The 24,750-nt window shown below is 31.6% G+C and overlaps 2 protein-coding genes across 4 annotated transcripts; one reads left to right on the forward strand and one right to left on the reverse strand.

Annotated features, from left to right (window-relative positions):
* Positions 1-2,248: 2,248 nt before the first annotated feature.
* LOC132033230 (FK506-binding protein 4-like) lies at positions 2,249-3,789 on the reverse strand. 2 transcript variants are annotated; one of them, XM_059423142.1, is made up of 2 exons: positions 3,395-3,789; positions 2,249-2,902 (listed from the first exon to the last, which is right to left on the reverse strand). In XM_059423142.1, exons 1-2 carry the CDS (start codon positions 3,424-3,426, stop codon positions 2,548-2,550), a joined length of 387 nt encoding a protein of 128 aa, XP_059279125.1. In that variant the 5' UTR covers positions 3,427-3,789; the 3' UTR covers positions 2,249-2,547. The 2 variants fall into 2 exon arrangements, with proteins under 2 accessions (XP_059279125.1, XP_059279126.1); XM_059423143.1 differs by having other exon boundaries at positions 2,249-2,884; positions 3,395-3,775.
* Positions 3,790-19,809: 16,020 nt separating this feature from the next.
* LOC132033232 (uncharacterized protein At1g01500-like) lies at positions 19,810-24,413 on the forward strand. Of its 2 annotated transcripts, XM_059423144.1 has the most exons (3): positions 19,810-20,204; positions 20,987-21,782; positions 23,859-24,413. In XM_059423144.1, exons 2-3 carry the CDS (start codon positions 21,093-21,095, stop codon positions 24,078-24,080), a joined length of 912 nt encoding a protein of 303 aa, XP_059279127.1. In that variant the 5' UTR covers positions 19,810-20,204; positions 20,987-21,092; the 3' UTR covers positions 24,081-24,413. The 2 variants fall into 2 exon arrangements, with proteins under 2 accessions (XP_059279127.1, XP_059279128.1); XM_059423145.1 differs by lacking the exon at positions 19,810-20,204 and having other exon boundaries at positions 20,485-21,782.
* The last annotated feature ends 337 nt before the right edge of the window (positions 24,414-24,750 follow it).

Below are 24,750 nucleotides of genomic sequence, written 5' to 3' on the forward strand. Positions count from 1 at the left end.
GGAGGGAGAATAATGTACCTTAAAAATTTTCTGAATGAAAAGGGTACTCTGGGGAAAGTGAACATCAAAGTTTGTGGTGGGTTGGACAGGATCCTTCCCCCTTATTTTGAGTTCAAACATTGGATGTAGAGAAACATTAGTAGGGAACGTTCTCCTCTAAAGAATTTTATATAACGTGAATCCGAATTAATTGAGATTCAATGCGAATATCGGACTCGGAGGTTCTTTTTTTTATTTTATTTTTAATTTTTAACATTCTCTCAATAGCTGTCAGTGCACCTTTGGAAATGCTCCAAAGTGGGATCAATTACTTAAGTGCACGTACAGAACCTTTGTCTACAAGAGTAATAATTGTATGTAATATAAATTGGAATAAAGGAAGAAATCAGTACCGATTCACAAAAATATAAGCTGTTTGATCAAATTTAGCGAAATATACTCTTTTTGGTTTAGTATACAAAAGCAATAATATTCTAACTAGTCTTTGCTGGAAATTGAAACGCTCTCTCATTAAAAACAATTTATGTAGAAAAACAAATCATGTAAAGAAATAAATGGGACAGCTTATTTACATCAATTGAAAATGCAAGAAAAAGTATATGAGATGCATTATAATCATAATTTTTGACATCAAAGACGGATGAAGGATTTAAGATTTATCGGTTCTATAATAACCTTAAGTTAATATTTCATATTTATGGATATTTGATGGTTTTCTTAATATATATGCAAAATCTAAACAAAAGCTATTGAGTTCACGTGGATTTGTAACTTAAGTACTAACTCCACCGCAATCATCTACTTTCTCCGTTCCATTATAAGCATTACCTTAGCCAAAAACACGCATATTACGAAACTAATAATGCAATGTGAAGTTTACTAAATTACGCCTAGTTTACTAAATTACCCCTACGTAATAAAAATAAATTACTTTTTCCTCTTGATTAGAGCATGCACAAATAGTAATCCTTTTGACAATGAGAATCCAATAATATCAAGTTAATATGTGGCTTTTCCAATCATCTTAGATGTTATTTTTAAGTTGTCAATTTTTGTCTAAGGATAGAGTTGAAAAAAACTAACCAATTTATGTCTTAATTTGTTAAGGTGACGCTTGTTATGGGACAATTTTTTATGTTGGTAAAAGTGACTTATTATGGGACGGAGAGAGCATTATCTAACTACCCTCCTTTTGAATGCTTAGATTCAACCAAAAGATTTTACTATGACAGTCACAACTTAAGCAATGGCTAAGTAATATTTCCTCCGTCCCATAATAAGCGTCATCTTAATCAAAAAAATTTGTCCCTTAATAAGTGTCACCTTAGGAAATCAAGACATAAATTGACAATTTTTTTCAATTCTACCCTTAGATAAAAACCTACAAGCCAAGGTAACATCTAAATGATGATTGAAAAAGCCACATAATAACTTGATATTGTTGAATTCTCAATATCAAAAAGATTATTACTTGTGCATGCTCTACTCAAAAGGAAAAAATAATTTATTTTTATTAGAGAAGAGTAATTTAATAAATTTCATATTGCATTATGAGACCGAGGGATTAGTGGTACAACTGTACGAGTTTATACATAAAACACATCTCTGCGTTTATTTGCCTACTGCAGTGTGAATAATTTTACTTAAGTCAAAAAGAAAAGCTGGTTGGTCCCTTCATAAGACACAAATGATGAGCTTATCACTGCAGCATGCAGAGAAGAAAAATGCCACACGTCTACCAAAACGAAAAGGACATCCCCAGCCACAAACTTTTTGACAATATATCACCTCAATTTGCTCTTTAGCAAAAGCAAATAGTTAAAGGGAACTTGTTATTGAGCACCCTCTAGAGATTAAGAAGCAGCAAAATAAGTACTAGAGTGCAAGCTACTTGTAATACACCAAAATTATTTAATTTACACAATTGATGGTAAAGAAAATTGTGCAATGAATCTATTTTAATTTGTTATAACTTATAACAGACTATATGTTTCATCTCCAGCTTACTTATCCCATTGTAAAGCTTCTTTTAGCATTGACGGTATATAGAAATTAAACTCCAACAAAATTAAGGGAAAAAAACTCCTACAACTCTGATCATGCAACTTCTTTTATTTCTTTTCGGGGATATTAATACAAATAACGGGTCAAATTTACTGTTTACTTTTCTTAATTGGTATACATAAATTATACACAGTTATATACATTTTAGTCCAAGTGCATGCTGCATGAATTTGTCTCCACAGAGTTGATCCAACTTAGTTGAATTGAGTTCACGCTTACACAAAAGTCATTACAGGTCATATCACAATTAAATCCAGTGTGTAAAGCTAACCAATTCCTTCCTAACTAAATGTTTCTCAAAATTAAAATGGACATACTAAGACCAAAACAAAACAGGAAAAAAAAAAAAAAAAAAAAAAGAACTAACAGCGCTAGGAAACTAGGAAAGGAATAAAAACCAGTAGTAGATGAAATTAACTTGTTCATCTTTCATACTTAGTTTCAGAAATTACCTACAATAAAAAGGAGATTCTTCAAATTAATTTAGCAGCTCTTTCTTGGTTTGCTTTTTCTTCTAGCTCTACTCCTTGTAGGTTGCTCCTTTTGTGGCTGTAAATTTTTTTCCTCTTCAAATTCTTCTTGTTTTTCTTTCTTCTTTTCTCCTTGTTTATTTTCTGATTCTTCTTCAACTTCACTTGTTTTGAGTTTCTTTAATTCTCCAGAAACTTCTTCTTCATCTTTTACAATAATTTTTCTTGGTCTTCCTCTTTTCCTAGGAGTAATTTGTTGTTGTTGGGAATCTCCACTCATTGCTGATGATTCTGCTATTGCTACTGATAACTCCTTTGTCTTCTTCACAACTTTCTTCTTTCCCATCAATCTTTTTTGACACATTAAGCTAATTTAGTCATTTAAAAAGCTTATAGTATCATAAAAATACAATCTTGAAAATTACCCAGAAATAAAAATTTAATCTTTAATGTTTCTAGTGCTCTCTTTTGCATATATACACTTTAAAATCCAATCTTGAAAACTACCCACAAAATACAAATCCAGTCTTTAAAGATTACCCAAGAAATAAAAATCTAATCTTTAATGTTTCTGGTGCTCACTTTTTGCATATATACCCTTAAAAATCCAATCTTGAAAACTACCCACAAAATAAAAATCCAATCTTTAAAGTTTCTGGTGCTCTCTTTTGCATATATCTATATACCCTTAAGAGTACATGATAAGAAAATCCAACCTTGAAAAATACCCAAAAAGAAAAATCAAATATTTAAGGTGTCTGCTTCTCTGTTTTGCATATATCTATAGGAAAAAAATGAAGACACAACATATCCATAGCAAAGATGACAAAAAAGAAAAAGTAAAGTAATAAATAACTTACCTTTTTTCTGAGATGCTAGAGCCAATAATCATAAGAAACAACTCATATGTAGCTCTTTTGGCGCTATTAACCAATCCGCTCAAAAGCAAAACCTTTCATTTTTTCATACAAAACCACAGAGAGAGTCAGAGAGAGACTTGAGTTGAACAGAAAAAACAAAGTCAATTATACATGTATATGAAATATTATAAGCTACCAAGCAAATCTTCCTTTTTTTTTTTTTCTTTTTTTCTTTTTTTAAATTTTTTCTTGACTTATCTATTCATTCAACTTTCTTTTTCCCCTCTTGCTGCCAACATGGAAAACAATAGTACCATTAGAAAAGAAACTATAGTATAGTATATACTATATGTACAAAACGGTGCAAATTACAATTGGCTGGACAGCTGTTTAGCAAGGTGGAAACAAAGAGGAAGAAAAAGAAGTGAGACAAATAAGGGGTACAAGGGTCAAGGAAAAGAGATTTTAAACGTAGATTCTTCTAATATTTTTATAATAAAATTTACATATTTGAAATGTACATAAAAAGTATTATAAAAGATAATTAATAATTAACAATATATAAAAAGAGTTGGAGAAAATCGTAGTCGAAAAAAGAGTTGTTTGACTTCCCAAACTGATCAACCTTAAAACTATCTTACTAACCATGGTTAGTTTGAACTTTGGTCAAAACTAAAATGGAGGCAGTGTGAGAGACTGTGGGCTACGGTTTATTTTTTTAACTTATAATACTAATATGATTAACAAAGTTTTACATTATTAATAGTTGCAAACTTGCAATGTATGTCTTATTTTCATGTTATCAATTCTACTTATTACCCGTAGTTATCAGTTATTTTGAGTATATTTTTTAAGTGATATGATCTAATGTTTTTTCTTTTTACCTTGAGAGTGTATATATGCGAAAAATAGCAAAAGGGCGCTTTGAAATGATAAAAAGTCTTTCACTTTTAATTAGAGTTTTCTGAATGGAAATTTTTTTTTTTAAATGACGCACTAAAACCCCATGATGTGCTTTTTACGACGTAAATCCAAATTACATGTACTAATCAATAATTTAATCAATAATTTCAAACACATGATAAGTGCTGAGGGAGTGGGGTATTTTGTTAGTGATCTGTAGGAGTCTAAGAGTCTCAGTGTCACAGTCTGACCATTTCTGTCGCCTTTGGGTTATTTGGTTTTTAATCTTTTTTTTTTTTTTTTTTTTCTTGTGAGTTGTGAATAAAAAGATTTGGGTAAAATATGGTATCATCGATGGATAAAAAGCACAGTTCATTTGCTCCTCTGAATTTAAGGCCAAGTGCAAAATCACACCATAAAGAACTTGATTTTTTTTCTTTTTGGAACAAAAAAAAAAAAAAAACTCAAATGGTTATGTTGAAGATATGTCTTTTTAAACCCCATCGTATGTATTATCTAGAGCATTTATATGGTTTTTTAAAAATTTACAAAAACTAAGTATATTTTGTCTAATCTATGGAATATCCAAATGAGACAATAAAATGAAGAGGTACTTACGGAGTTATGTTTGGACGTGTAAATATAATTTCATATTGATAGTTGAAAAAATCTATGGATATCCAAATGAGACAATAAAATGAAGAGGTACTTACGGAGTTATGTTTGAACGTGTAAATATAATTTCATATTGATAGTTGAAAAGAAAAAATATATATATATAACAATGTAAGTGTGTGATGTCTTTTGAGAATAATTATGTGGACAATATCTCAACATGTTATGAGTAGATTTTTGAATAATTTTAGCTCAATAATTGATATCAAAGCCGATGATTTAGCGAGACGAATATGGAGATTGCTGCGTGATGGCATGGGATCTAGCTTACTACATTTGCTCATATACGAGCCATTTTGTAGATACTACATTGATAGCTTGGAGACGCATACACAAAAGAAGTGGGTGGGCTTAGATGGTAATAAATATTCAAATGATATGAGTGACATACAATTAATCTCCGAATTAGTCCATTAGTAATATACATATGGAACTTGGTTTAGTGTTGAAATTATTAAGTGTGGAATAAAGTCTCGTATTGATAGCTAAAACTTAAGTATAAAATGTAGTAATACTGTAAAGGAATAGCTAAAACTTAAGTATAAAATGTAGTAATACTGTAAAGGAAAATTTACTTACCTTAGCTAACTCTAAGCGTTATTTATTGATCATAACTACCTTTTAATTTAATTACTTTTCATATATACAATAATTTTCAATTTACCCATCATAGCTATACCAAATACATAAAGTTATTTCACTGTATCAATTTTTTTCCTCAACACCCCTACCCCTCCCCCCCTCCCCACCCTTTCTCTCTCCTCTTTTCCCTCAACCCTTAAAACCGTTGCCACCCACCGTCAGATTCAGATATGAAATCAAGAAAGTTACGATCAACCCATTACCCACAGCGAAAACAATGGAGGAGGAAGATCGGAGGCGACGACGGATCTGGATTTGACGGAAATGCTGGAATCCATGATTTCTTCTCCTTGTTCATATCTCAGATCTGAGTGTATCCATCTGGCAGGAAACTTCTTCCTCCAACACTGCTTTTCATGTCGGAAAGAGGAGCCCCCTCTTTCTCCTCCACTACCTTTCATGCCGGAAAATTGTTGTATACATATAGTGTATTTTGTATTTTGTCAGAAATCTAAGGTGTATTTTGTGTTTTTGCCGGAGATCTCATTGGATTTGATTGTATTCTCCATTTTTAAATACAGTATATTTTGAATTTTCATCCGAAATTTTGTACTAGATTCGATTGTATTTTATATTTTCATCGAAGATTTGACCGGATTTAAGTGTAAAATAATGTATTTATTGGTATGTTGATTGACCAATCTATATACATATGAATTTGACTGTATGTGTTGTTTGACTGTTATATGTACAGATATGTATTTGTTTGACTGTGTAGTTGAATACACTGAATACATGCGAAATAGATAAAAATATAACTGTATTTGGCTAACTGTATTTTGAAATGATATATTTAGATACACTGAAAAACATGTGAAAATACTCAAAAACTAGCTACGGACAATAATTATTAAAAAAAATAGCTATAATTGATTAGAAGCCTACAAACTGAAGTAATTATTTATGTAAGTTGCCAAAAGCGTTACTATCACATCGTATTGAAAGTATAAACTCTCTCGTAGAAAGAATTTCACCAATAATTCATTTCTGTACAGGTCTGTGCGTATTCCTTGCTTGCTTCATTAGGTGGCCGTAGCATTTAGTGCCAAGTTGAGTCTCGAGAGAGGAGCTATTTTTAGTTTATGCATACACGTGAAATTTCAGTGGGACAAAAAGATTTTTTCTTAATTTAAAATAGTGCCATTAAGCAAGTGGGAGAATAAAGCAAAACCAATAGCGAATAATAATTAGAGGAAAAGACATGAATCATGATTACAATTTTATTTGTTTTTGTTGTTGTTTTCGAGTTTGCAAATTCGTGGTTGAGTTTTTGGTCCGAAAGTATTTGTGTAACATGTTTTTTTTTTTTTTTTTTTTTTTTTTGGGAAAAAATTGCTACTCCTATATAACTTTCTTAAAAAAATTTGTGGTCTCGGTTATTCAAATCCGCAGAAACTAGTTTTTAGAGTTTTTGAAGAAAATTTGAAAATATTTTTTTACAGCAACTCTCAAACAAACACTTCAAATAAAATCAACACAATGAGTTTGCAAACTCTAAAAACTACTAGCAATATACTCATCATATCTATGTTACTGAAGTTTTATCAGTTTGTAGCAGAGGCGGATCCAAGATTTAAACTCTATGGGTTCAAAACTTAACATTTTTAGCATTGAACCCATTAAATTTTTAAAGTTAGGGTTCATATATATTATTTATTACAATTTTAATAGGTTTTTACATATAAATTTATACTCAGTGTCGAAAATTAAGGGTTCAATTAAACCCCTACATACTATGCTACAGACGCCTCTGGTTTGTAGCAGTTTAATTTTACGAAATTTGTCAATCTAAAATTTTAAAACGTTAGTGCTCCATTCCAAAAGAGGTTACGGTAATCAGAGTAGGAAGATTCAACATAGGCATCTGTGATTTTTTTTTTTTTTTTTTAATGTATTTATTATACTATAGGCAGGTTTTTACGATTAAACTATTACTCCAATATCTTTAGTCAAAGAAAATGGTTATTTGAAGTTTTGGGCCCGCAGAAGATTTGAGTGATGGGATAGGCAATGCAAATGACCAATGAGAATTTGATCCTTGGAATTTGGATTAGCTAAACAATAAAATAATGTAAGAAAACAGACTTCACAAAGTCCACGCCGGTCAAAATTGGAGTCACGCATTTCGTTCGAAATCACCCTCCACAAGATATTTTCATATCCATATCAATTAACAAAGGAAAAAAAAAAAAAAAAAGGACAACAAGTATTTCCATGTCTCGCGTGGAAATTAGTCCTTCTGTTATCATTAAAACTTGTGATGGAGTAGTAAATACTCCTTCAATTTATGTTAAAATATATAGAGATATATTCGTATAGTAAAATTAACTTTTTTTTAATTAGAAATTTCTCATACTTAGTCGAATCCAAATTATTATTAATATTTTGGTTAGCGTTTTTGATGAAAATCATATATACATATATTCCTATCATTTGTTTATTTTCTCACAAGGAAGCAAACGGTGTACATTTTGTTCTCTTTCTTTTTGATTGTCAGTTAATCGGTTAAAAGACAATTTGCACGGACAAGGCTCATGTAACTTGTAAATTTCTTTTATTCACCATACGTAATGAAGAATCGTATTTACGAAACTTAAAGTAAAACTTATTAGCCATCAAATTTTGACTAAATATGAGAGCATCTAAGGAAAATAGTGGATGAGTGCCTATTAACTCAAATGTGAACAAAGGTTGTCTTAGAGTGATAAATCCGTACTTCTTCTTCCTTAATCAGAGATATCGGATTCAAGTCCCCCGAATACGAGATGGAAAACAGACCTTTGTTAGGAGGCCCCCCCCCCCCCCCCCAACCACCCCCTCTCCCCAAACGCGATCCAAAGATATTTCTCGTCCACAATTCAAATTTAGTCATAAGGGCCCAATATAGTTTAGCCCACTGTGGAAACAGATTTGGAAGATGATCTATTTAGTCCATCAGCCAGGAGCCCACTTTGCAAAGAAAAAGGTTGGGCTTTGTTGTCCAACTTTCGAGCTAATGTCCAATAAACTGATCCAATAGTTGTCTCTGCATATTTTGTCCATATAAATTGCACCCAGTAACCTATTTACTCTCTTTATAAAGTATTTAACTTATAGCTAGTATTGACAAATTTCAGGCCTACGCCAATGCTTCTTTTTTGCTAAATATTAAAAACCACGCATGCATCGCAGTTTTGCATGTTTTTTGTTTAGTGGCAAGACCAATTGGCTTTGGTTCAACAATAATTGAAATCATCTTCAGTCATGGTTCAAACTTGGGAAGGTCAACTTTGAAATAGAAAAATTCAAGAGAATATATGGACCGAGTTAACATTGCGTCTATAATCACATTTTATGTCTTTCATATTGACGATCAAAAGTTTAATTTGACAAAGCGAGAAGCAAAGTTTGTAAGTTATGGAAAATAGAAAAATGCCAAACCTACAAATCATTGTTGAGTGATAAAAGCTTAAACTATAATAATTATATATGTTGTATATATATTGATTAATTTCTTTTTTCGATTGGTACAAACAAAAATGCCGTAAAATGTATTCATTTATTGTAAACGCTGAACATATAAAAGTTAAATGTCACCGCGAATTGTAGTAACATCCAAGAAAGCAAAATTTGTGTGGATGGTGTCCGAGTTACATTCATTGCATCCAAGAGCATTTGTACAAAAAATTCACAATGCTGATAAGATAAATTCATAAACTCCACGTCTTCCACAAATATGTTGAGAACCACATTTTTTCCTCTACGTTGAAATTAAGTGCTTTGACTTTACAAACAAGCACCTATGTTACAATAGCTGATGGTGGTGTTTAACTAACAATGGAGTAACAAAATTCTAAATAGACGAAAGTTAGTCTCTTGGTTAAGGATAATAAAAGTTATTAACGCAACGTAAATACCGGCCATGTTTAATTATATGAGCAATTGGACAAAACTATGGGCTTAAAGGAAAATTTTCAAAACTATGGGCTTAAAGGAAAATTTACTAGTTCCTTATAAGGCGCAAAGATAGTTATTATTTTATGTTAATATATATATATTTCTAACTCATTTATTACTTAATTACAATAAATTAATATAATTTAATACACGTATAAGCGATTCGGGTAATCATGCAAGTTTTCTTGACAAATACTGGAATAATTCGCTTAGACCACATTTCACTTACTAGTTATGCTGGAATTATAATTGAAGGATAATTTTATGCGATAGCTAATATTGAAGAGAGTTATTGCAGTTGGGACACTTCTTTTCTCTCTCAAAGTCAATTTTCTCGCTAGTTAATCAAATTCGTGGAACCACTAATAATCACGAATTAATATGCCATGATGAATACATACTCGGACTCTATACACACCATATGTACGTCACACGATTTCGTCCGATGCATTGGACAAATAATCATCTATGATTTCTGTGGCACACTAATGCCACAAAGCCTTTGATGGCCTTATTGGAGCATACTTCGGTAGAGTCTTCAATTGGTGAAGTCGTAACAAGCTATTTATGTAGTGATTAACAAAAAAAAATTTATGCGGTGATTAATAATGAATGAATTGCCATACATGAAATACTTATTTTAAGAATATATTTTTTTAGTTTAAATTTCAATTTTGATAATATGCATGTTCTTATTTTCGCATTTGTTTTGTATAAAATAATACACAAAATCACATAACACTTAATACATGTAGCATTTAATATCGCCAACCAAATGCTACATTAGTTAGTGATAGTTAGTTTTTCTTGTGTAATCAATCAAATACCATATTATCTTATATGAAAATTCATTGTCACAACCAAACGATCCCTTATTTTCAGGGGTGGCCTTTGGGTAAAGCCGCTGAAGCTTGGGCTTTAAGCCCTCAACTTTTGGAGGCCCCACTTTATACCACAATAAATATATAAGGTTTTTTTTTTTTTTTTTTTTAAAAAAGTACTACAAATTTTTACTAAAAAAGGAGTATATCTTTTGTACTTTAATTTGACATAATGGGGACTTAAGAATTTATGAAGTGAATTGAAAAAGTAATCATTAATTTTTCTTTTTACCTTTTTAATGAGAGTAAGACTTTTCATTTTCTTTTATGGGCTATGCAAAACTCACTCATTTTCCTAAACATCAACTTATAGCCTGTTTGGTCAAGCTTCTAAAATTAATTTATTTTAAAAAGTATTTTTTTGAAAAGTGCTTTTTAAAAAAATACTTTTTGTGAAAAGTTGTTTGTGTTTGGCCAGTTAAATTTAAAAAGCACTTTTGAGCAGCAATTAACGTTTGGCCCAAAGTGCTTTTAAGTGTATTTTTCTCAAAAGTGCATTTCAAAAAAGTGCTTCTGGGGAAAAACTATTTTTTTAGCTTTTGAAAAACTGTTTCTGTTACTCCCCAAAAGTACTTATTTTCTCTCAAAAACTTGGCCAAACACCTCACTTTTTGAAAAAAAATAAGTACTTTTGGAGAAAAATAAGCTAGGCCGAACAGGCTATTAAACTTCCTCTCTTTTTATATTTTCTTTGTTCCTTCAAGCTTCAAAAAATTTCTCTTTAGCAATATTATTATTGAAACAAGCAATAGAAAAAGTGTGGCAAAAGAAATTATTGATATGTATTTTCTTGGATATCAAGCATTATTGAAAGTTTATAAAGCAATAAGTTCTTATTTTGAGATCAAGTTACTCGAATCAGGTTTTGTTTCTTCATTTTCTTTAGTATTCTTTTTTCAACAAAAGTTTATTATGCTTGATATTTCTATTACATAGGCATATATTGTTCTTTTATTATTATTAAAATTTAAATATTTCAACTAGAAAATACTTTAATTGATATACTCAATCAAATAAGAAGACTTTTTCAAATGCCTATATTGCCTACAAAATAATAGTAACAGTTCATGTAACAGTCGCCGCAGCGGAAAGAAGATTTTCAAAACTAAAAAGGTAAAATCTCACGTAAGATCAACTATGTCTCAAGAGAGATTGAATGGATTAGCTATATTATCTATTGAAAAAGAATTATTAGAAAAAAATGATTATAAGAGGATTATACATAGCTTTGCATCTCAAAAAGATTTAAAAAAAAAAAAAAAAAAAAAACTATATATTATATAACTTTTTCTTTAAATAACAATATTAATGCCTCTCATTGAAGTTTCGCTTTAGGCCACCAATAGTGTTGAGCCGCCCTTGCTTATTTCCATGCTTTAGTAATGTAGTGATTTACATAGATCATCATAAAAAATAAAAAAAATTACATAGATCATGGTTTTATCCGAGCTTTAAGGTTGAAAACCCATAGTTTTGTCCAATTGCTCATATAATTAAACATGGCCGGTATTTGCGTTGCGTTAATAACTTTTATTATCCTTAACCAAGAGACTAACTTTCGTCTATTTAGAATTTTGTTTCTCCATTGTTAGTTAAACACCACCATCAGCTATCGTAACATAGGTGCTTGTTTGTAAAGTTAAAGCACTTAATTTCAACGTAGAAGAAAAAATGTGGTTCTCAACATATTTGTGGAAGACGTGGAGTTTATGAATTTATCTTATCAGAGTTGTGAAATTTGTGTACAAATGCTCTTGGATGCAATGAATGTAACTCGGATACTATCCACAAAAATTTTGCTTTCTTGGTTATTACTACAATTCGTGGTGAAATTTGACTTTTATATGTTCAGCGTTTATAATAAATGAATATATTTTACAGGATTTTTATTTATAGCAATTGAAAATAGAAATAAATCAATATCTATATACAACATATATAATTATTATAGTTTAAGCTTTTATCACTCAACAATGATTTGTCGGTTTGGCATTTTGCTACTTTCCATAACTTACACACTTTGCTTCTCTCTTTGTCAAATTAAACTTTGATCGTCAATATGAAAGGCATAAAATGTGATTATAGACGCAATGTTAACTCGGTCCATATAATCTCTTGAATTTTTCTACTTCAAAGTTGACCTTCCCAAGTTTGAACCATGACTGAAGATGATTTCAATTATTGTTGAACCAACGCCAATTGGTCTTGCCACTAAACAAAAAATATACAAAACTGTGATGCATGCGTGGTTTTTAATAGGGAATCTTACACAAATAGCTATCTTTTTTAATAGGCTTGTATCCCGCATTTTTTTTTCGGTTGAAATACAACATTTTTTGAAATACGTACGGAGAAATACGAAACACGTTAGAGTAAATTTAGGCTCTATTTTTGGAACATATTTTAAAAAAAAAAAATTTGAGAGAAAAAATAGGCTATATTTTTGGAACATAATATTCTTTTCCTTTTTAAATAGTAAGTCAAATTAAATCAACCATATTTCACACAAATCACTGAAGAGTAAAATCAGGCCCTATTTATGGAACAATTTTTTTTAAAAAAAATAATAATTATGGAATTCAATTTAAAACTTCCCATAAACCACGCATAACGGTTGTTCTTCCATAAAAGCTTACGAATCTCTCTCAACTTTTATCACAATAAAAAAATTTTGAATTCAAAAACCACTAAAGATCTAAAAACTTCCAAATACAGAAAAATATACACTGAAATATAATAAAATATGGTTGATTGTTTAAGAAATATAAAGTTGTAGTGTGCGTATATACAATGGAATATAATGAAATATATCAGAAACTGTTTCATAAATTAGAAATACAAAATGCAGAAATATATTGAAATACAGCGAAATACAAAAGTCGTGAAAACAAAGTGTAGTAAAAATAGGCTCTATATTTGGAACATTCACTATATTTACACTAAAAAAAAGATAAATACATTGAAATACAGCGAAATAATATACTGAAAAATAAATATACTATTTGTCATTACATAGAAATCTACTGAATTATACTGAAACATTTTATCAAACACTTGGTGGGCATGAAGCTCCACAACTCTCATCATTAGTGTTCTTTTTCTTGTTCTTTTGAATTCGATACAAGCATACTTTTTTCTCCAATGTATCAAAGCATCAATGTTATAAAGACGTACGTCTCTCGATTTATGAAATTGGTGTCTTTTTAATTGGATCCTATTTTGTAAATGGATTTTGGTAAATATGCTTCTGAAGTTTTGAAGGAATTGTAGTTAGTTTATCTATTTGGTTGAATGAATCTTTCTTTTAACAAATTGCAAATGTCTTCCTGTGACATCAGGTAGTTGCAGATGTGGACATTGAAGAAGTAGCTCGTAAAACAGAGGGATATAGTGGAGACGACCTCACAAATATTTGCCGAGATGCTTCTATGAATGGCATGAGGTGAAAGATAGCTGGGAAGACACGTGAGGAGATTAAGAACATGGCCAAGTTAGAGTTATTTTTTTCGTCGACCATGGTTGCTGCTACTATTGTAGGATTCTTCTGATTTGTAAGAGAAAATGCGATCTAGGGTAGGTGATGGAACAGAGAGAGAAAGAGGGGTGAGGGAGAAAATAAATTTGGTAGGTGAGAGAAAGAGGAGTGAGAGAGAAAATAGATTTGATAGGTGAGAAAAAAATATTTGAAAAAAAAAGATTGTGGGTAAGTGGGAGAGAGGTACCTTATTTTTAGAGAAATACACTGTAGTTATAAAAACAAGTTATGCATGGTAATTTGATAAATAATTAAGTTACCAAAAATAATTAAAAAAAAGTAGCTATTACTAATAAATAAGTCTTAGAGGTAGTTATGGGCTGTAAATTTTCCTTTTTAATATTTAGCAAAAAAGAAGCATTGGCGTAGGTAGAGCTGTCAATATGGGTTTGGCCCGCGAGGCCGGCCCAACCCAACCCTTTATCTAAGTAGGGTTGGGCTAAGATTTCTTTGGCCCATATAAGCCGAGGCTCAAAAGCCCAAATTTTTTACCTCTTTTGTCTCAAGGGTTAGGGGTGGCCAAAATTTCGAGGCTTAAAAGAATACTAAATTAATTAATTTTTTAAAAAATATAAGTAAATTAAATAAAAAGATAAAAAGTAATGAGAAAAAAGAATGTACTTACTACTAAGTAGTAATTAGAAACAGGAGTAATAATTTTTAGTCTTAAAATTTATATTATGTTTAATTTCTTTGAAACATGATCTGAATTAGTGATTAAAAATAATAATTTATATTTGTTCTCTTGAATTTTTTCTTCTATGAGATGGATTTGCACAAGAATGGGTGGTAGAAGATTCTATTTCATATTGCAAAAGTTTCATGTTCAAATTGTACCAAGAATCACTTAGAAAATGTTATTTCAGAAGACGAAAAACTTAAAGGGCTGGCCCGCTTCAATTAAAAGTTCTAAATTTAATGTTATTTTTCAACCATTTTGACACCTCTAGGCGTAGGCTTGAAATTTGTCAATACTAGCTATAAGTTAAATACTTTAGGCCAAACCCATCGACACACCCGCTCGTCCATTTCTTTCACTTGAATACCTCAAGTGCCCCTTGTTCCTTCGAGCACTTAGACTACCCGAATTTTGTTCCAATTAGGCATTTTTCTGAATCCAAATATGGAAGGTGTGTGAAACGAACTCGTCAAAGTGGCGAATGAAATGAAGACATGTGGCACATACTCCCAAAATAATTATTAAACAATAGATATTGTGAGTAAAAAAATTATTTAGTTAATTAAAATAGAAACAAAAAAAAATTGCAACAACTTCCTCCTCCGATTTTGACACCAAATCCAACCACCACCGCCTCTATCACCATAACGTAGGCCCACTATCGAAATTTGTCAATACTAGCTATAAGTTAAATACTTTATAAAGACAGTAAATAGGTTACTGGTGCAATTTCTATGGACAATATGCAGAGGCAACTATTGGATCAGTTTATACATTAGCTCGAAAGTTGGACAACAAAGCCCAACCTTTTTCTCTGCAGAGTGGGCTCCCGGCTGATTTTTTCCCATTTTTTACTCTACGTTGAAATTTAGTGCTTTGACCTTACAAAGAAGCACGTATGTTACAATAGCTGATGATGGTGTCCATTTAACTAACAATGGAGTAACAAAATTCTAAGTAGACCAAAGTTAGTCTCTTGGTTAAGGATAATAAAAGTTATTAACGCAACGTAAATACTTGCCATGTTTAATTCATAAACTCCACGTCTTCCACAATATGTTGAGAACCACATTTTTTCCTCTACATTGAAATTAAGTGCTTTGACTTTACAAACAAGCACATATGTTACAATAGATGATGACGGTGTCCATTTAACTAACAACGGACTGACGGAGTAACAAAATTCTAAATAGATCAAAGTTAGTCTCTTGGTTAAGGATAATAAAAGTTATTAACGCAACGTAAATACTGGCCATGTTTAATTCATAAACTCCACGTCTTCCACAAATATGTTGAGAACCACATTTTTCCTCTACGTTGAAATTAAGTGCTTTCACTTTACAAACAAGCACATATGTTACAATAGTTGAAGCTAACATATGTTAAATAGACAATAGTCTCTTGTTAAGGATGTCCATTTAATTCATAACACATATGGAGAATCACATTTTTTCCAAAATTAAGTGCTAAAAACAGACCAAAGTTAGTCTCTTGGTTAAGGATAATAAAAGTCTATTAAGGATAATAAAAGTAAATAACGCAACGTAAATACTGCCATGTTTAATTCATAAACTCCACGTCTTCCACAAATATGTTGAGAATCACATTTTTTCCTCTACATTGAAATTAAGTGCTTTGACTTTACAAACAAGCACATATGTTACAATAGCTGATGATGGTGTCCATTTAACTAACAATGGAGTAACAAAATTCTAAATAGACCAAAGCTAGTCTCTTGATTAAGGATAATAAAAGTTATTAACGAAACGTAAATACCGGTCATGTTTAATTACATGAGCAATTGGACAAAACTGTGAGCTGTCAACCTTAAAGCTCGGATAAAACCATGATGTAATTTTCTTTTATGATGATCTATGTAAATCGCTACATTACTAAAGCATGGAAATAAGCAGGGGCGGCTCAATACTATTGGTGGCCTAAAGCGAAACTTCGAGGAGAGGCATTAATATTTTTATTTAAAGAAAAAGTTATATAATATATAAGTTTTTTTTTTTTTTGAGCTTTTTGAGATGCAAACTATGTTCAATCGTCTTATAATCGATTTTATCTAGTATTTTTTATTCAATTGATAATATACCTAAACCATTCAATCTCTCTTAAGACATGGTTGATCTTACATAAAATTTTATCTTTTTAGTTTTGAAAAACTTCTTTCCACTGTGACAACTGTTACATGAACTGTTGCCATTATTTTATAGGCAATATAGGCATTTGAAAAAGAATCGAGTCTTTTTATTTGATTGAGTATATCGATTAAAGTATTTTTTAGTTGAAATATTTAAAATTTAATAATAATAAAAGAACAATATATGCCTATGTAATAGAAATATCAAGCATAATAAACTTTTGTTGAAAAAATAATACTATAGAAAATGAAGAAACAGAACCTGATTAGAGTAACTTGATCTCAGAATAAGAACTTATTGCTTTATAAACTTTCAACAATGCTTGATATCCAAGAAAATACATATTAATAATTTCTTTTGCCACACACTTTTGCTCTTGCTCGTTTCAAGAATAATATTGCTAAAGAGAAATTTTTTGAAACTTAAAGGAAAAAAGAAAATATAAAAAGAGAGGAAAAGTCTTACTTTCATTAAAAAGGACAAGAGAAAAATTAATGATTATTTTCAATTCACTTCATAAATTCTTTGTTTTACATAGACTTATTTTAAACCCCCGTCATGTCAAATCAAATTACAAAAGTTACACTCCTTTTTAAGTAAAATTTTTTAGCACTTTTTTTTTTTTTTTTTGGGAAAAAAACAAAACCTTATATAATTATTGTGGTGTAAAGTGGGGCCTCCAAAAGTTTAGGGCCTAAAGCTCAAGCTTCGCTTTACCCAAAGGCTACCCCCGGAAATAAGGGATCGTTTGGGTGTGGCAATGAATTTTCATATAAGATAATATGGTATTTGATTGAATACACAAGAAAAACTAACTATCACTAACTAATGTAGCATTTGGTTGGCGATATTAAATGCTACATGTATTAAGTGTTATGTGATTTTGTGTATTATTTTATATGAAATAAATGCGAAATAAGAACATGCATGTTATCAAAATTGAAATTTAAGCTAAAAACATATATTCTTAAAATAAGTATTTCATGTATGACAATTCATTCATTATTAATCACCGCATAATTTTTTTTTTTATTAATCACACCGGAATATAAATATTTTATATAGAACTTCATATTTTTTTAGCGTAAAATAATGTCGGCTCATTACATCAAGTATACATATATGTTTGGATCGTCGTTTTAGGGGTTGTAAAGTGCCTCAAAGTAAGTTTGGAAACTTGTTATCTTTCAGTTTTTTTTTCGTACTTTGACCGAAGATTAGTCAAGTTTCAAAACGTCGGAATATAAATATTTTATATAGAACTTAATATTTTTTTTAGCGTACAATAATATCGGCTCATTACATCAAGTATACATATGCCTCTTCACTCACGTAAATAAAAAATAAGGACAAGAGCATAGGTAGAAAACTAGTTGTAAATTGTTGAAAATTTAAATGGTCATAACTTTGCGCTCGGATGTCCGATTTACGCGATTTTTTTTTTTACCCAGGTTATTTTTTCGAGATCTAGCCGGTCAAATGCAGCAGGCGGTTTAGCCAGGCCGATTTTCTAAAAAATGCCCATTATTCCATTCAATTTGAATTTTCCCCCAAATTGGTGCACAATTTTCATTCTTGCTTGTGAAAATCTGATGATAAAAAGTAGATTTCAAGATGGAAATCTCGTGGTAATAATGTTTTGAATGTCAATTTCGAGGTTCGAAATTCAATTTATAAAAACGAGTTAGATAGCATTAGTGAACATTATAAAAAATAAAAAGTGTCTACTTTGTAGCATTCACCAATTTGGCTTGGTGGTTTAGCCTCTCTTTTTTACTTACTTCTTTTTTATGCCAACAACATAGGATCAAACCTTGGTGGTAGCATTGAATGAGATATATTATACCTTGGTTGAACCTCTCGTATTGGATGAATTATTTTTGAATATAATATTTTTATTTCAAAACACTTAAATCAAAATCCTATAAAATATGACACTTAGATCTAAAGATGACAAGTTTCCAAGTAAACAAAACTTACTTCGGGGCACTTTACAACCCCTAAAACGACGATCCAAACATTTAGGTATACTTGATGTAATGAGTCGACGTTATTGTGCGCAAAAAAATATATTAAGTTCTATATAAAATATTGATATTTCTAGATTTTGAAACATGACTAATCTTTGTCCAAAGTAAGGAAAAAAATGTGATTTTGATAGCTTAAAAAAAGAAGAAAAAAAAAGTACCCCCTTTTCGCACAGAACCAAACTGAAAAAGTTACAGTTTAGTCCTTTCACGCACAGATTCTGTGCGTGAAGCCTAATTTGGTTCCAAAAGTTATTTTTTGGGTTAAAAAAGTTTCGGGCTCGTGGTTATTGGTGCAATGCATTGGACGAAATCGTGTGACATACATGTGGCGTGTACATAATCCGAATATGTATTCACCATGGTGTATTAATTCGTGATTATTAGTGGTTCCACGAATTTGATTAACTAGCGAGAAAATTGACTTTGAGAGAGAAAAAAAGCGTCCCAACTGCAATAACTCTCTTCAATATTAGCTATCGCATAAAATTACCCTTCAATTATAATTCCAGATTATAATTCCAGCATAAGTAGTAAGTGAAATGTGGTCTAAGCGAATTATTTCAGTATTTGTCAAGAAAACTTGCATGATTACCTGAATCGTTTGTACGTGTATTAAATTATATGAATTTATTATAATTAAGTAAAAAAATGAGTTAGAAATATATATTAACATAAAATAATAACTATACTGCTCCGTATCCGGGGTAATCTATTTAATTACTGTACAACTTTAGATTAAGCTCAGTTTATTTATTCAATTCACTGATAAACACTATGATAGATGCGGTTTAGGTTCAAAGTTGGTCAAAGCTGCATTCTTAAGCATAATAAAATCTTCAAACCTAAACATCACTTTCAATTAAATTAAATATGCCGACCTCGTTAGTCTGGAAATAATATTAATAATTCCGATTTTAGATAAGGTTCAAATATAAACCAATTACCATATCTGAGTCATCCCCCTTGAATCACCATCAAGATATTTTCTTGCTTATAAATTTTCTTTATTTTTTATGTGTATATCTATTGCAACAACCTTAATATTAAAGGCTATGTACTTTCTTTAAAATTCTCCAAAGATCCAGAACAAAAACATTGGATCTTTTTGTAGAAATATTAAACCTTGTCTGATTTTAAGTCTATATACACACACCCAAAGAGACATATATACATTATATACATATTATATACATAAATGCACACCCACAGAAAAAGAAAGACAATTGGAAAAATCTGATTTGATTGAAAGAAACACTCCAAAAAGAAGTATCACTATACTTAATTTTAGGCCTCAAGATTTAGAGAAGGCAATCAAAAGGAACTTCCTCTTTCATTGGAGTTTTGAAAGTGATTTGACAGATAATTTGCAATTTGGAAGGTGAGTTTGTGGATGAAATATTTCCACTTTGTAAGTTTATTATTATGTAGAAAAGATTTCAGCCTTTGTCTTTATTAGCCTTTTGTTTTAATCTATTTTATTTCTTGGCTATGGAAGTGTGTTGGAGGTGTTGATTGGCAGCTTCTGAGATTTGTATTTATTCTTGATAGCCTGCAATTTGTTGGCATATTTTTATAAGAAACCAAAAAAAAAAAGTGGTACTTTAATTCCAATCTGCTGATTGTTTTTGGTGAAACGTAGAAAAAAGATTCAATCTTGATCACCTTTTAGACTTCCAACTGTGGAAACTACAGGTGGGGTGGTTTTTAATTTTGATTATTTTGTGTTTTCACCTTTTCTTTTACAAGATTAAAGATAATTTTGTGGACAATGTTGTTTTGATGCAATTTTTGGTAAAGCTAATTTGTGTGAATGACCAAGTCATATGAAGCCTCTTTTTGTGAATCTTTATGTTTCTTCTTAGGTGATCTCATCCATCTTTGGTTTTGTAGCTTTCTTGGATTAAATTATCTTTTAATCCTTTTTGTTGGGTAGTCTTTTTTTTCTCCATCCACCCTTTTGTAAGGTAGTTTAGTTTCCTTTACATAGCCTTTTCATTATTGAATTTTGTCTTTTCTCTTCCTTGTATTAAGGCATTCTGTTCCTGGAACTCTGGTTTTGTTTGGTATCTGGCAAAACCTTCATGTCCATTTATGCTTTCGGTTTCAATTCTTGTTTTATTTGGTTATCTGATTAGAAACTTGATGACGTTTTATTGCCATCAAGATTCAGATACTCCTAAAGGGCACCGTGTGGACTAGGGATTTACGGTTCTATCGGGTTCTTATATCAGTAATGGTGAAGGATTCTAGTGAGGGATAAGCTAAGATACATGGAGAATTCTCGTGATTTTCTAAGCAATGGAAAACCAGCTGATCCTGGTCTCCAAATTATAAGGCACCCTTCTTACCAATCTTGTGGGAAATTATCGTTATCTTGGTTTGATATTAGAGTTTTCTACATCAGAATCAGCAATTTTATGGTCGATGATTCGACCCCAGAAAGTCTTACTCTTAACCATATCCCTCTAAGCCCCGATACGGTGCTTGAAGTAAACGGTAAAAGATGTTCCATGTATTCGGAAGGAGCTTCTTGCCTTCTTCGAAGAGACCGTGTTGATAAGAAAGCAGAAGAAGCTACATTTGTGAGCACGGATAGCATAAGATTGACAGGGAATGTGAACTTTGAGGTTTTGCATAAAGACGATCTTGTCCTCTCTGGGGTTTTAGAGATGTCCGACATCAACGGTTTTTCCGGGGAGTCTAAGAACTGTCTGAGGAGATGGAGCATGAATTGTGAATCAGTTATGACAGCTGGCACAGGCTTTCTAAAAACTGAATCATTGTTGCCGACAGTTGAAGTCTATGTTACCGGTTGCTTCTGTGGGACACCGATCATCTTAACTAAGACTTTGCAGCTAAATTACAGGAAGAAGCATCATCGGAAGGGTATGTTAGACTCCATTCCGGAGCATGAAACAGCTGAACAGCATAAAGAAGTCTTGTCTGGACATGATCTGCAGGTATTATTTGTTCCTCTAACCTTGTTTCTTACTCCCTCCGTTTCAATTTGTTTGTCTTAGTTTGACTCCACACGAAATTTAAGAAAATAAAGAAGACTTTTGGGTCTTGTGGTGTTAAACTAAAGATGTGTGTAATGTACCAAAATGCCCTTTAAATCTTGTGGTCTTAAACATGCCATGTGGGATTTCGAAATTAAAGAGTTGCCAAATTAGAAAAGAGGCATTCTTTTTGAACCAGAGACCAAAAAGGAAAGTAAGACATACAAATTGAAACAAAGGGGGTATGTTTATTGTTGTATTATCAGTTGATGTTCTTGAATTCTCTTTAGTGGTCATTGTAATCGAAATGTTAACTATGTAAAATTGCTGATATGGCATATGCTTACAACCAAACCCTTTACTAAATCAACCAATACGTGGAATGAGTTGATCAACACTGATTGCCTTCAGTTTATTCGGTGTCTTTCTGATATTTATTTGAGAAGCCTAGAAATGCTTGTGATCCTTCTTCCTCTTATACATCTTGCTTTTTGATTCAAGCTGGATTTGAATAGAGGCGTATCTAGCCTACAAGGTAGGGGTTCAACTGAGCCCCAAACTTTCTGTGCGGAGCCTAAATTTATGTGAAAAAAATTATTAAAATTGCAATAAATAGTAGATATGAACCCCTCACTTTAAAAATATAATGGGTTCAATGCTAAAAAACTTAATATTGAACCCATAAAATTTAAATCCTGGATCCGCCTCTGGATTTGAAGCTGGAAAAGTTGAAAGTGGGAAAAGAAACTTTTTAAGTCGACATTAGGTCATGTTATCTCTGAAAGTTTCCAAATAGTTAGAGCTGCACAAATTACCAGCTATAGTGACTTCATAATTTCTACAATTTTCCCATACACAATTTCACTTGTGCGGATTGTCTTTCAAAAGTTCTTATATGTGTAAGCCCTGAAAGGTTTGTCTCTTTTCCCTGTTGGTGATTCATCAAGAAGTAACTGCTTTAATGGTATTTCCTTTAATGGACTGAGATTTCATGCTATATTTTACTGACAGAGTGGGGATTAATAAATGATAACATGACCCTGACAACTCCTTATGGTTACTTTACATTTGTATCTAGCTTCATAATGTTTCAAACCATGAAACATATTTATTTGTCACAACCTACAAAAAGAATCTTATCCTAAACATGTCAGAGGGTATGGGCAGTTCATACTTTTAAGTAATTGTTAAATTGATTTCTCATTCTTTCCTATTGCATTGTCTCTATCCTTCTAGATTTTGTTTACTGATTAAAAAAAAAGCTGTCCCTATCTTTCTAGAAGCTGGCGTGCATGGGGGTATAGCAACTGGATGGGCAGCCATCTTCCTCTAATTGCATTCCTTTTCAGCTCATCAAGAGTAACCATTCTGGTGTCTATTTTGAGCTAATTAGAATGATTCTTCCCTTATAATCTCCTTGAATTAGTGGATTTTTTGTTGGTGCTCTGAATGCGTAGATATACTGAAACAAAAATTCAGACGGAATACAACAACTACACCTTGACCCCAACTCCTCACTTCTTCATTTAAGCTCATCTCATATCGTGATCATACTAAATAAAATAAAAGTGAAAAATAAGTTAAATATATATAAATAACAACAGTTATAATATTGATTTTAGAAGTTCTCTAACAAGTCTAAAACTTATTCTCGACTAATAGCTATCACCTATATGGACCTTTTTCTCCCATTGTGCCCTATCTCTAGCCAAAGTCTTGCAGATCTTTCGAGACAACTTCCTGCCAACTGTCTTTCAGTTGGTCAATATTGAAGTGTCAGCTGCAAAAGCTAAGGCTGTCGATCTAGTATCCATGTGTAAATATTCCCATCCACTTAATTCTGTGGGAATTCTTCACGTGCTATCTATCTTGCATGATGAACTTTACAAGTGCTATGATTTATGAATTCTTAGTACTTATTTGTTTTGAACCACAAATTAAGTTCAATTCAATTAATTAAATGAATCCGATAGCTTCTCAGATGCGTGATTACTTATGGAAACTGCACAGCTTCTGAAGTTCGTTTTGTGTTAACAGGCAACAGAATACAGAAATTACAAACCAGAAAGTGAAGAAGACTACAACAACATGTACTGGAGAGGAACAGAACTTATGGATGGTGAAGACGGGGAAATGTCCTGGTTCAACGCTGGGGTCAGAGTTGGTGTTGGGATTGGCCTTGGCATTTGTGTAGGAGTTGGAGTAGGAGTTGGTTTATTAGTCCGCACAACTCGAAACTTAAGAAGGCGTCTTATGTAATTACATAGCATAAATATAAAGGCTAACAAAACAGAGTGATACTTGTTTTAAGAGTATATTCTACTTCAGACATTTTCGATGTTGCTAACCATTCTCTTTTTTCGTGTGTGATCCATTTTCTGCTTCCTTTCCCCCCTTTGGCGCCTCCTAGTTTCTTGTTTAGCTTTCCAGTTTGCCGCCTTTTGGTGCTGAGGAGTGAAGCTGTATGGACATGTTTAGGTAAATATCATATCATGTTATTGTCTGTTTATGTGTAAATGTCTATTTATTTTATGAGAACCTCATGGCCTGGTATTTGTGCCTTTTAAGCATTGATAAAGTCAATTTTGTGCATTTAAACGGTTCATTTTCCCTACTTGATTTATATCTGAGGAGTCTTTGGATACCAAAAAAGCATTCTGTATTTTGTTCCAAACAAATTTAATCCTCTAAAAGAGCTTCAGTTTAGGTTTGTTTCTCAACAAAGAGCTTCTCCTATGGAAGTGTGCTCGCTGCGGGACTCGCTGGAATTTTACAATGACCCCATTGAAGCTCAATGATCAAATGATGCCTTAAACCGAAATCTCAAGCCGTTCAATCTCAAACCGAATAGATGTTGTTGGAGCTCCCTGGAAATTAAAATTTCAAGCATGAATTTGATTTGTTTTGTACTGCCATGGGTATGACCAAT

The sequence above is a fragment of the Lycium ferocissimum genome, chromosome 10 (assembly GCF_029784015.1).
Source record: "Lycium ferocissimum isolate CSIRO_LF1 chromosome 10, AGI_CSIRO_Lferr_CH_V1, whole genome shotgun sequence".
Lineage (NCBI taxonomy): Eukaryota > Viridiplantae > Streptophyta > Magnoliopsida > Solanales > Solanaceae > Lycium > Lycium ferocissimum.

What these genes read in the sequence shown, in the direction of transcription:
- LOC132033230 (XM_059423142.1), bottom strand. Translation starts at nt 3,426, where the DNA reads ATGATTATTGGCTCTAGCATCTCAGAAAAAAG. An exon ending in TCTAGCATCTCAGAAAAAAG is followed by an intron (nt 2,903 to 3,394) that starts GTAAGTTATTTA and finishes TGACTAAATTAG; the next exon opens with CTTAATGTGTCAAAAAAGAT.
- LOC132033232 (XM_059423144.1), top strand. Translation starts at nt 21,093, where the DNA reads ATGGAGAATTCTCGTGATTTTCTAAGCAATGGAAAACCAGCTGATCCT. An exon ending in TGTCTGGACATGATCTGCAG is followed by an intron (nt 21,783 to 23,858) that starts GTATTATTTGTT and finishes TTGTGTTAACAG; the next exon opens with GCAACAGAATACAGAAATTA.